At 42.3% G+C, this 11,939-nt stretch overlaps 1 protein-coding gene across 1 annotated transcript in view; it reads left to right on the top strand.

The window, feature by feature from the left end:
• ARHGAP10 (Rho GTPase activating protein 10) overlaps positions 1-11,939 on the top strand; it is a 369,765-nt gene that overhangs the window by 131,402 nt on the left and 226,424 nt on the right. The window contains exon 5 of the mRNA XM_040251356.1: positions 5,255-5,356. Within this exon, the coding sequence (XP_040107290.1) occupies positions 5,255-5,356 (102 nt within the window). The remainder of the gene's footprint in view (positions 1-5,254; positions 5,357-11,939) is intronic.

Genomic DNA, 11,939 nt, shown 5'->3' with positions numbered 1-11,939 from the left:
TCAGTGCAAAGAAATAGAAGAAAACAATAGAATAGGAAAGACTAGAGATCTCTTCAAGAAAATTAGAGATACCAAGGGAACATTTCAAGCAAAGATGGGCTCAATAAAAGACAGAAATGGTATGGACCTAACAGAAGCAGAAGATATTAAGAGGTGGCAAGAATACACAGAAGAACTATACAAAAAAGATCTTCATGACCCAGATAACCATGATGGTGTGACCAGTCACCTAGAGCCAGATGTCCGGGAATGTGAAGTCAAGTGGGCCTTAGGAAACATCACTATGAACAAAGCTAGTGGAGGTGATGGAATTCCAGTTGAGCTGTTTCAAATCCTGAAAGATGATGCTGTGAAAGTGCTACACTCAGTATCCTAGCAAATTTGGAAAACTCAGCAGTGGCCACAGGACTGGAAAAGTCAGTTTTCATTACAGTCCCAAAGACGGGCAATGCCAAAGGATGTTCAAACTACCACACAATTGCACTCATCTCACACACTAGTAAAGTGATGCTCAAAATTCTCCAAGCCAGGCTTCAATTGTACATGAACTGTGAGCTTCCAGATGTTCAAGCTGGATTTAGAAAAGGCAGAGGAACCAGAGATCAAATTGGCAACATCCCCTGGATCATAGAAAAAGCAAGAGAATTACAGAAAAATATCTATTTCTGCTGTTTGATTATACCAAAGCCTTTGACTGTGTAGATCACAACAAACTGGAAAATTCTTAAGGAGATGGGAATATCAGACCACCTTACCTTCCTCCAGAGAAATCTGTATGCAGGTCAAGAAGAAACAGTTAGAACTGGACATGGAACAACAGACTGGTTCCAAATTAGGAAAGGAGTATGTCAAGGTTGTATATTGTCACCTGCTTATTTTAAGTTATGTGCAGAGTACATCATGTGAAATGCCCGGCTGGATGAAGCACAAGCTGGAATCAAGATTGGCGTGAGAAATATCAATAACCTCAGATATGCAGATGATGCCACCCTTAAGGCATAAAGTGAAGAGGAACTGAAGACTCTCTTGATGAAAGTGAAAGAGGAGAGTGAAAAAGTTGGCTTAAAACTCAACATGAAAAATACTAGGATCATGGCATCCAGTTCCCATCACTTCGTGGCAAATAGATGGGAAACAGTGGAAGCAGTGACAGGCTTTATTTTCTTGAGCTCCAAAATCTCTGCAGATGGTGACTGCTGCCATGAAATTAAAAGATGCTTGCTCATTTGAAGAAAAGGTATGACCAACCTAGACAGCTATTAAAAAGCAGAGATGTTACTTTGCTGACAAAAGCCTGTCTAGTCAAAGCTATGATTTTTCCAGTAGTCATGTGTGAATGTGAGAGTTGGACCATAAAGAAAGCTGAGCACCAAAGAATTGATGCTTTTGAACTGTGGTGTTGGGGAAGACTCGAGAGTCCCTTGTGCTGCAGGGAGATAAACCAGTCAATCCTAAAGGAAATCAGTCCTGAATAATCATTGGAAGGACTGATACGATACTCCAGTACTTTGGCCACCTGATGCAAAGAACTGGCTCATTGGAAAAGACCCTGATTTTGGGAAAGATTAAAGGCAGGAGGAGAAGGGGATGACAGAGGATGAGCTGGTTGGATGGCGTCACCGACTTGATGGACATGAGTTTGAACAATCTCTGGGAATTGGTGAAGGACTGGGAAGCTTGGTGTGCTGCAGTCCATGAGGTCGCAAAGAGTTGGACAGGACTGAGCGACTTAACTGACTCATGTTAAACCTAAAACATACTTTTTTGTGTGTGTGTGTGTGACCGTTTAAAAATCACTGAGTCTTTCAGCTGTTTCAGAAAAATCAACAGAGTGGCCTAAATACTGGGCTTATAGTTCCACATGGCAGAAGTCTGCTGGGGCTCTATAATGGCTTCCTGCCTCTCTCTGAAATGTAGATGTGGGCTGGCTGGCGAGCCCTTGCCTCCACTTTTCCTTACTGACTTTCCTTCCAGCTTGACCCAGACTCACTTGAGTAATGCTGTTTCATAGAACAGTTTTCACTGTAATAATTTGATCCTTGGAAGAGCCTTTTGTTTCATATGACTCTATTTTAGTTTTTTATTGGCGTATGATTCCTTTACAGTGGTTGTTTCTGCTGTACAGCACCATGAATCAGCTGTATGTATACACAAATCCCCTGTCTGGTGCCCCTCCCTCCCCTCTCTAGGTCTTCACAGAGCGCTGGGTGGGCCCCCTGAGTTATACAGCAGCTCCCACAAGCTGTCTGTTTTACATATGGTATGTAAACACATATGGTAGTGTATATATTTCAGTGCTACTTTCTTAATTTGTACCATCCTCTCTTTCCTTATCTGTCTCCCCAAGTCTTTTCTCTGTCTGCACCTCTATTCCTGCCCTGCAAACGGGTTCATCAATATTTATTTTTCTAGATTCTATATATATGTGTTAATATGCAATGTTTGTTTTCCTGACTTACTTTACTCTGTATCACTTCAGCTGACTCAGTTTTGTTCCCTTTGATGGCTCATTTATTTTATATTTGTGTGTGTGTATATATGTGTATATATACATGTACGTATATATATGTATAAATCCATATGTGTGTATGTATCCTATATTGCAATGTTGAAGAAAAGACTCCGTTCTTTATTGAATGCTACTTCAACACAGCCCCTTTTAAAATTCAGAATTAAGTGCCCAAAGTCACATGAGTACAAAGAAACAGAATATTCTATACAGACACAGAAAAAAATGCAAGGAGAGACAATCATCTGAGTCTTCAGATTCAAACAAAACACAGCAGCATTTGTATAGTATCATACCAGAGATGAACAAATGTATTTTCACTCAAATTGGTGGGCGTGATGTTGTTTCTTGGCTAGATTCTTTCTTCACAGAGGCTTGAGAGCACCATTTTCTTTCATTGCAGACTTAACCCACATCCTCATTTACATGCCCCAGTATTTCCGCATGTGCTGGGTGTTTTGACTGCTGCCTGTCGAGTTGTTGCTTCCTTTGTCCCCTTCTGTGATTCAGATGAAATCAAAGGAGTAAACACGGTTTCAGGATCCTCTGAATACGAATCTGCAAAGATAGTAGGCAGTTTAACCACGTGAGGCGTGTTACCATGTGCTTGCGGTACATGCAGCTGTGTTACCTCCATTCCTGTCTGGTTTTAAACCTGAGAAACTGATGCTCAGAGAAGGCTGTGACTCCGGGGCAGAGCCACAGGGTCATCACGGCCACTGGAACCTGCGTCTTCTGACACCTGAGCCAGTGCACACTCTACCGTAAGAACTTCAAAAATAGTGGAGATTTTAAAGCAGTGGCCATATGTTCCATTTAGTTTATTTTCTGTTAGTCATTAAAATCGTTCAGGAAGTGTGTCATAATCAAAAGCAGAAAAGAGAGAGTAACCATGTAATCTTAATGCCTTAAGTATAAAAAAATAGTTGTAAATTAAACCTAGGGCCTAAAGAAAAAAAATGCCTCCCTTTCAGTGAAAGTTTGACCATTCTTATGTGTAGGTGACTTGGAGAAGGAAATGGCAGCCCACTCCAGTGTTCTTGCCTGGAGAATCCCAGGGACGGGGGAGCCGGGTGGGCTGCCGTCTATGGGGTCGCACAGAGTCGGACACGACTGAAGTGACTTAGCATGTATAGGTGAACGGTAGGATTACAGACTCTTAGGATTGGTTCTAAGAATGAACTAGGACAAAACTGAATTCCTGATTTGTTTTTCTAATATTTTAGGTTTTATGACAGTATTTTTTTTTTTTTTTGGCCACACCACACAAGGGCATGTGGGGGCCATGTAGGGTGTTCATTTCCAGACCGGGGGTGGAAGCTGCACCCCCTGCTGTGGGAGTGCGGAGTCCTGCCTAACCACTGGACCACCAAGGCAGTCCCCTGATCTTCTAAACAGAAAAACTAAGGTTTTATACTGTTAAGTGTTTTGTTTTGTTTCGTTTTTGCCCTTGAAGATGTGCGGCTAGTTGGTAATTAAACTTGAAGTAGAAATGGGAAGAAGCATCAGTTCTGAGTCTTGTGCCTTCGTTAATGTGGGGGTTAATTTAGCCTTTGGTGGGCGTGATGATGTTTCTTGGCTAGATTCTTTCTTCACAGAGGCTTGAGAGCACCATTTTGAAGCGGGCAGAGCTTCGTTCCCAGCGTCTCACACGGTTTGTAGTCCCGTGGAGTGAAAAGAGTGATGATAAATGCAGAGAAATACAATTTTTGTGCTTCATTTACTCCTTTTGCTTAATAGGAAGGTCATGCCGGAAAAAGCTGGGACAGTTCATTATTTTTGACTTTATAAAATAGAAGCTGGAAAATAGGGAAGGGAACGTTCCTTTCTAGGAGGCCTTGGAGAGTTGGGGAGAGTCTGAAGTTGATAGAAACATTTTGACAGAAGGAGAACATCACATGAGCTCATCGGTGCTCAGAAATGTTTATGAAAAATCTACTTACGTGGGCAGGCGTTTTAGGGGAGCTTGTCTCCACTGTATTAAGAAAAAAATTGGTTCCTAGTTTTCTCTAAAAGCTACTCTAGCAAAAGGAAAACAAATACTATTTCTTGGCAGTGCCTGAGAAATGTTTGTAATGTTAACCAAAGGATCTCAGTAGAAGTATGTCAGTATTATTTTAGGCCCTGTGGACCTATTGATAAATATTCTAGACAGTGTTACAGAAATCACTGCTGAAATTTGGGTAAGTAGTTGACATTTCTGGTCAGAGGATTTTATTGTTATATTTATGCTAGACAATTAGGGAAGATTTTTTTTTTCCCCAAGATGTAGTTTTTTTTTTTCCCCCTCCTCCTAATGGTGATTGTAAATAATTTTTAAACATAGATCAAAACTTACTCAGTTTTATGTGAATTCCATTTCTATGCCAAAGTCTGTAGCAAGTTTGCTTTTTTAAGCTTTATGGTCTTATTATGTTTTCATCCTAAAATTTTTTTTTTTTAATGGGCAAGTGAATGGCATTAATTCCAAACACTGATTGGTATAAGGGGTTGAAAATAACAGGCTAGAAATAAAGTTCATTAAAGGAAAAAGCAAAAAGGTAAGTGACTCTTTGGTCCTAATGCAGTCTTGATGATTAATAGTGGCCTGGCTGCAGATAGATTTTCCAGGTAACTTTTTCACACATCATGGTACTTTCTTTTCTTTTTGGATATTTTTCATATTTTGATCTTCCCAGTTGATTGACTATATATGCCATCCCCCCTCCGTTTAATCATACTTGTCTATGTTTTTCTTATTTGTAGGAAGAAAAAAAGAAATTTGACAAAGAGACTGAAAGGAACTATAGCCTAATTGATAAACATTTGAATTTGTCAGCAAAAAAGAAAGACTCACATTTACAAGAGGTATTGTTTTTATTTTTCTTTTAATTTGTTTGTAAAATTTAATAATCTTTTTTTAAATGAGCTTTTCTTTTGAAAATGTTTCATCTAGGTTTATTAGAGATAGAAAAAATGACTAGGTAGCTCCATGAATTAAAAAAAAAAGCTCTTTTGGAATAAGACAAAATAAGACCTCATAGAGTGATTAATGCAGTGTGGGTTCAGAGTATTAGAAGTTTTGGTTCTGAGTATATTTTCCCAGGAGCAACCATTTTAACTAGCATAACTGAGAAAAGATATATTATTTTCAGGAATAGATTATTAATTAACTTTCAGGATGTGTTGAAAAAGTGAATTGAATAAGCTCCTATACCATTTGGCTTTTATGTGAAGGCAGAATTAATCTTACCTAACGCTGAAGATTCAGGAGTTTTTCAGCTTCTTTGGAAACAGAGCATCTGTTTTACTTGTGTTAATAGACTTGTTTCTTTTGGAGGGAGCCGCATGTAAGGAGAAAGGAATTTATATCTTCTGTCTCGTTTTTGCTTTCTGTTTTTTTTTTTTTTTCTAAATTCCCTGCCACTTGTTTTTCCTCACTCACACCCTTGAATGGAAACTCAGTTGTTTACTATTTGGAACATATGCTTTCCTTAAACATAATGCTATTTTCAGTTGTAAAGATCTTGATTCATCCCACAGAAGTATGACTTCTTCCCCGGGCATTTGTTTATTTTTAAACACATAAGGGATCCAGGCATAAGGTACCACTATAATATACTCTTGGTGAAGTATCATCAAAATGACCATGTTGTAGAGTAAACCTGGGTTGTGTTTAAATGTTACAGATTTAGTTGCAAAGTCTGTGTGTATGTGTGTGGTTATTTTGACATTAACCACATGTCACATCTTCTTTCGTCTCTGCAGTGTGATTGGCTGATGTTTACATGGTGTTTGATGGTCTGTGAAAGAGAAAGGCCCTTTTGTACCCGCTAATCCTGACTACAATACTATCTGAAGGCGGGGCTGCATTCTCTCGTTTTCCATATGGTGTAGAAAGCCACGCACTGTTACACGTGCTCCCTCACCTCCTAACCTCTGTCAGCTTTGAAGTGACAGCTATTGCTCGTAGAGGCTCTCTTGATGCCAGCAGTTTTCCACTTCCTGTTCTACTTGATCTCTGTTTCCAGGCATCCTGATGGGATTTCCATGCCCCAAGTCAATTTCCATCTCCATCTCACTCTCTAATTAGGTATCATTCTACCTGTTGCTAGGGCAAAATCTGCAGCGCCGTCCTTGGCCTTTTCTCAGCCCATCTAGACCCTCAGCCTAGGTCTACTTCAACTTCAGGGCATTCTCAGAACGTGGCCAGTTCTCCTAGCCTGCAAACCTGTCACCCTGGCCCAAGTGGTGGGCGTTTCTCACATAGATGACTACAGAAGCCTCCCTGCTTTTACAGTTTATTTTCTTTTTCAAGTTATTTTGCGTTCATAATGGCACCCCACTCCAGGACTCTTGCCTGGAAAATCCCATGCATGGAGGAGCCTGGTAGGCTGCAGTCCATGGGGTCGCTAAGAGTCGGACACGACTGAGAGACTTCACTTTCACTTTTCACTTTGATGCATTGGAGAAGGAAATGGCAACCCACTCCAGTGTTCTTGCCTGGAGAATCCCAGGGATGGGGGAGCCTGGTGGGCTGCCGTCTGTAGGGTCGCACAGAGTCGGACACGACTGAAGCGACTTAGCAGCAGCAGCAGCAGCAGCAGCATGCTTGTATGCATGCAGCTTTCCCCATGGCTCAGACTGGAAAGAATCTGCCTGCAGTTCAGGAGACCCTGGTTGGATCCCTGGGTCTTGAAGGTCCCCTACAGAAGGGAATGGCTCCCCAGTCCAGTGTCCTTGCCTGGGAAATCCCAGGGACAGAGGAGCCTGGGTGGGCTACAGTCCTGGAGTCTCAAGGAGTCAGACATGACTGAGTGACTAACACTTTCATTCATTTTTTATGCATGTTACTCTGTGTTATGATGTCCCCTGCACTGGGACCGTGGACTGTTAACCACTAGACTGCCAGGGAAGTCCTCTTACGGTTTATTTTCTATATGGCAGCGGAGTCAGCCTTTGTGCTGCTCTTCTTCAAATGCTCCTTCCTAGAAGCTCCCGTCAGAGGCCCCCAATGCACTCCGCCTTCTTGCACCCCACATGGCGGCCTCATTCTGGCTTGGCTCCGTGGCTGAGGGCCTTGGTGTTCATCCTTCTGCCAGATCCGCATGACTCACTCCTGCAAATAGTCTTCCAGATAATCTCCTCTCAGACTTCCCCTGAGTGGAGATGTTTTATCTTATTTAGGGTGCCTTCCTTACTCTGCCTTTTTTGTTGTTTTTTCTCCCTTGCTCTTACAACCATTTGACTCATTACATATTCAGATGTGGTCTTTCTAGGTGATTCAGTGGTAAAGAATCCACCTGTAAATGCAGGAGGCACGAGAGACTCAGGTTCAATCCCTGGGTCAGGAAGATCCCCTGGAGTAGGAAGTGGCAACCAGCTCCGATATTCTTTTGCCTAGAACATTCCATGGATAGAGGAGCCTGGGGGCCTGCAGTCCATGGGGTCGCAAAGGGTTGGGCCCGCCTGAACACACACAGTGTACAGTGTACATTTGGTTGTTTCATGGCTTCTTTCCATGGGATGTCAGCTCCTTGCAGGCAACAGCCTAGTTCTCTTCAGCACTCTGTCCACAGTGCCTAGAATAAGACCTGTCAGGGAGCAGGCCATAATAAATATTGAATGAACATGTGTGAAGATTATGAGCTAGACCTTCAACAATATCCTCATTCCCAAAGATAATTAAACACTAGATTGGAAATTTGAAGAGACCCTCAAGATGAATCATTTTAGTTTTCACTTAAATTATATATTCTTGGGTCTTCTCTAGTGGTCCGTGGTTAAAAGACTCTATGCTTTCCATGCAGGGGGCATGGGTTCGATCCCTGGTTGGGCATCTAAGATTCCCACATCCCCAGTGGCATGATGAAAAGATTTTAAAAAATTACATTTTCTTTGCTGTCTTGATCTGTGTGCTCCTTACAAATATACAGAATCCCACTTGACTGAGCTTTCTGTTGCAAGAGTGAACGCCTTAAGGATGGGGATGCTCCTTAAAGGAAAGAAGGTTAGGTGTGGCTTTGGCCACTTCTGGCAGTGGCTAATACATTGCTGATCTTCAGTAAATTGAGTTGAGGTGCTTGAGAGATTAATAAAGGTTGCTGACATTGGTACTGAACAAAGGCGTATGTCCTTGTTATCAGCTGTTCTTTCCTCTGGTTTCCAGTGAAAATCACAGGAGAAAATTGTGGCAGACAGCAGGCTGGCAATTTTTGTTTATTCGGACCTTTGCCTCTCACTCTGTATTGAACAGACACACTAGCTTCTGCCTCTATCACACCCCCAAATTCTCAATATTACTATTTGTACTAGAACAGTAACTGGATATTTGAGAAAATTCTTTGACTGCTCATATTTTAAGTATATTTTTGTTTCCAGCTAAAAATTAGCACTTGCCATCTGCCTCTTTAGATTAAATTCACTAGGCAACCTCTGAGGACCTGCTCCCGGTTATATTCCACATTGTGCCTCCAGTAAAACTTGACTCACAACTCTCACCTTGTGCATTTTTTTTTCAGTTGATACTGAGTAGTCAGATAATTATATTTCCATAAGTATGACCAGAGAAATAGATCCCTTGAAGATCTTTGTGTGAGTGATCTATTCCTGTTATGCGTGTTTACAGCAGGCATGGTCAGAAGTGAAACTGATAATCTATTTGAAGTTATATGTTTAAAAAAAATGACTTTCGCTTGGTGTAGTGAAAAGTATAGTCCAGTTGTGTATTTTTCAGTTGCCACCAAGCAATGAATTGAGTTCTGGCACTCCCTGGAAATAGCGTCAGATCCTGCAGGTTAAGGGCTAGTCCTCCAAGACTGCCCTACTAATGACTGGCAGATGCAAGCTATTATATGTAGAATGGATAAACAACAAGGCCCTATTCAGTGTCCAGTAATAGACCATAATGGAAAAGAATCTATATGTGTAACCAGTTCACTTTGTTGTACGGCAGAAGCTAACACATTGTAAATCAACTGTACTTCAATTAAAAAAAGAGACTGCTCCACTTCTAACACCAAATCCTGGTGTGCTTCTGATTAACTGACTGCAAAGAAAAGGTTCCTGTACCCCCCCCCCCCCCGCCCCACTTCCTTGGGTTTGATTGATTTGCTGGGGCAACTCACAGAACTAGGCAACATTTACTTAAGTTTACCAGCTCATTATAAAAGGTAATCTAGGGGATTCAGATGAGCAGCCAAGAGGAAGAGGTGCACAGGACTGTGTCCAGAAGGGTCCCAAGTGCAGAGACTCAGGTTCAATCCCTGGTTCAATCCCAGGTTCTGACCCTGTGGAACTGGGCTGTGTCACTCTATGGGCAAGTGGATGGATTTACTCATGACCTGAAATGAATAGTCTGCCAGATGTTTCTCCAGTAAAGATGGGTTTATTCAGGATCAGAAGAGAGTTGCTGTTTGGGGCCTTGCAGCCATGTGAGCCAAGGGCACGTTCCCACCTGACGCATGAAGGAGACCCCCTTGATTGTGAGGGACAGGGAGTCTCTAGTCAACAGAGGCCATGGCTTTTCTTGGGCTGAGTCCTGGCCAGGTGAGAAGAGTCATCTTCCTTCTTTCTCTTGGGCTCTGTTGTTGGAAGCCACGAGCGCTCCCACTCTGGTGACCCAGCTCTGTTTAATTGAGTTTTCTGTTACTGATTTTTTACATTGCCAGCCTGGAAGCTTATGAACCTGTATTCAAGAGTTGCTACAGAACTTAATCTGTAGTGCTTCCCACTTCCTGAGGGCCAGTGGGTGGGGCCAAGGTTCTAACCTTCTGATCAGTGCTGCCTTGGGGCCTCCCCCAAAGCCACCTTATTAGCACAAACAGGAGTGTTCTCACTCAGGGCTCCTTACAAATGACAGCAGACACTTCCTTCAGTCAGGAAATTCCAAGGGTTTTAGGAGATTTGTGCCAGGAACCTGGGACAAAGACGAAATACATTTCTTCTTATACCACTTATATAGTGATTGCCTTTTAGACAGAGTCGAGCTAAAGGACTGTGCTGCTGGGTGTAATTTGGATGTCTGTGGTGGTGGCGTAAATGATGGGTTATCTACAATCCCAGGGATTCTGGTGATAAGATCTCTCTGTGCCTGGCACAGCAGTTCTGAACACTCAGAACATTAGGAGGCTGTGAATAGAAGCTGAGCAGCAATATAGGAGCACAACCAGGAGAGAGAATCAACTCAAAAAAAAAAAAAAAAAGAAAGAAAGAAAACAACCTTGGTAAGTCTGATCCTGGTGAAATTTTCTTGAAAGGCATTTCCCATTAACAACAACATGAAAGACTCACCCTTAAATCCCCCATAGCTCCATTTTAGTAAATACTCAACACACTTGCATTGATTTTCCTGGGAGGTGTGCCTGTTAACTGCTTCTGGCTGAGCTCAATGTCTGGTCATTAGAGGCAAAAAAGTCATGATTTCTATGAGTATTAGGTAGAAAATTTGGCTTAATAAGAAACATTTGACTTAGTCACATTGGCTGAACAAGTAGTCACAGTCTGAAAGAGTTCTTTTTTTCGGTGTAAATTACGAGGGTTTCCAGCAAGGAGAGAGCATCTCAAAGTGATCCCAAGAGACTGCTCCCGAGGAGGTGAGGAAAGGAGTCAGGATATATAGAAGTTTGTAGCAAGGTGGGGGTGGCGGGAGGCAGTCTGTTAATTAAGGAAAGCCAGATAATCTCAAGGAATTTAGCATTCTTATATGTATGTTGTTGTTCAGTTGCTAAGTTGTGTCTGACTCTTTGCAACCCCATGGAATGCAGCAAGCCAGGCTTCCCTGTCCTTCACCATCTCCCAGAGCTTGTTCAAACTGTCCATTGAGTTGTCTGTCGCCCCCTACTCCTCCCACCTTCCATCTTTCCTAGCTTCAGGGTCTTTTCTAATGAATCGGCTCTTCACATCAGGTGGCCAAAGTATTGGAGTTTCGGCTTCAGCAGCAGTCCTTCCAATGAATATTTAAGGTTGATTTCCTTTAGGGTTGACTGATTTGATCTTCTTGCAGTCCAAGACTCTCAAGAGCCTTCTCCAGCACCACAGGTCACATGGATCACAGTCTGGTCTTCTATGTATGGGAAGATGCAAGTGTCTGCACTCATTGAATCCATTCCTTTCATGTACGTCTCAGCTATCTGGGGCCGAATCCTGTTTCATGATTGTTCATAGCCTTAGTGTTTACCGTGTGTGTATGTTAGTCGCTCAGTTGTGTCCAACTCTTTGCGACCCCATGAACTGTAGCCCACCAGGCTCTTCTATCCATGGAATTCTCCAGGCAGGAATACTGGAGTGGGATGCCATTGCCTTCTCCAGGAAATGTTTACCATAACAGGTGGAGAATATGACGGTGGCTGCCTCCTATGCTTTCCTGGCATCCCCCCAAGCCCCTCAGTACGCTTACCTGATGCATAGCTGGTATTGTTTTCCCGGGCTCAGAAATTTACATTTGAAAGGC

Source organism: Oryx dammah, unplaced genomic scaffold (assembly GCF_014754425.2).
Source record: "Oryx dammah isolate SB20612 unplaced genomic scaffold, SCBI_Odam_1.1 HiC_scaffold_12, whole genome shotgun sequence".
NCBI classification, from domain to species: domain Eukaryota; kingdom Metazoa; phylum Chordata; class Mammalia; order Artiodactyla; family Bovidae; genus Oryx; species Oryx dammah.
Note: the sequence above shows the minus strand (reverse complement) of the source record. Positions and strands in the feature narration are given on the sequence as shown.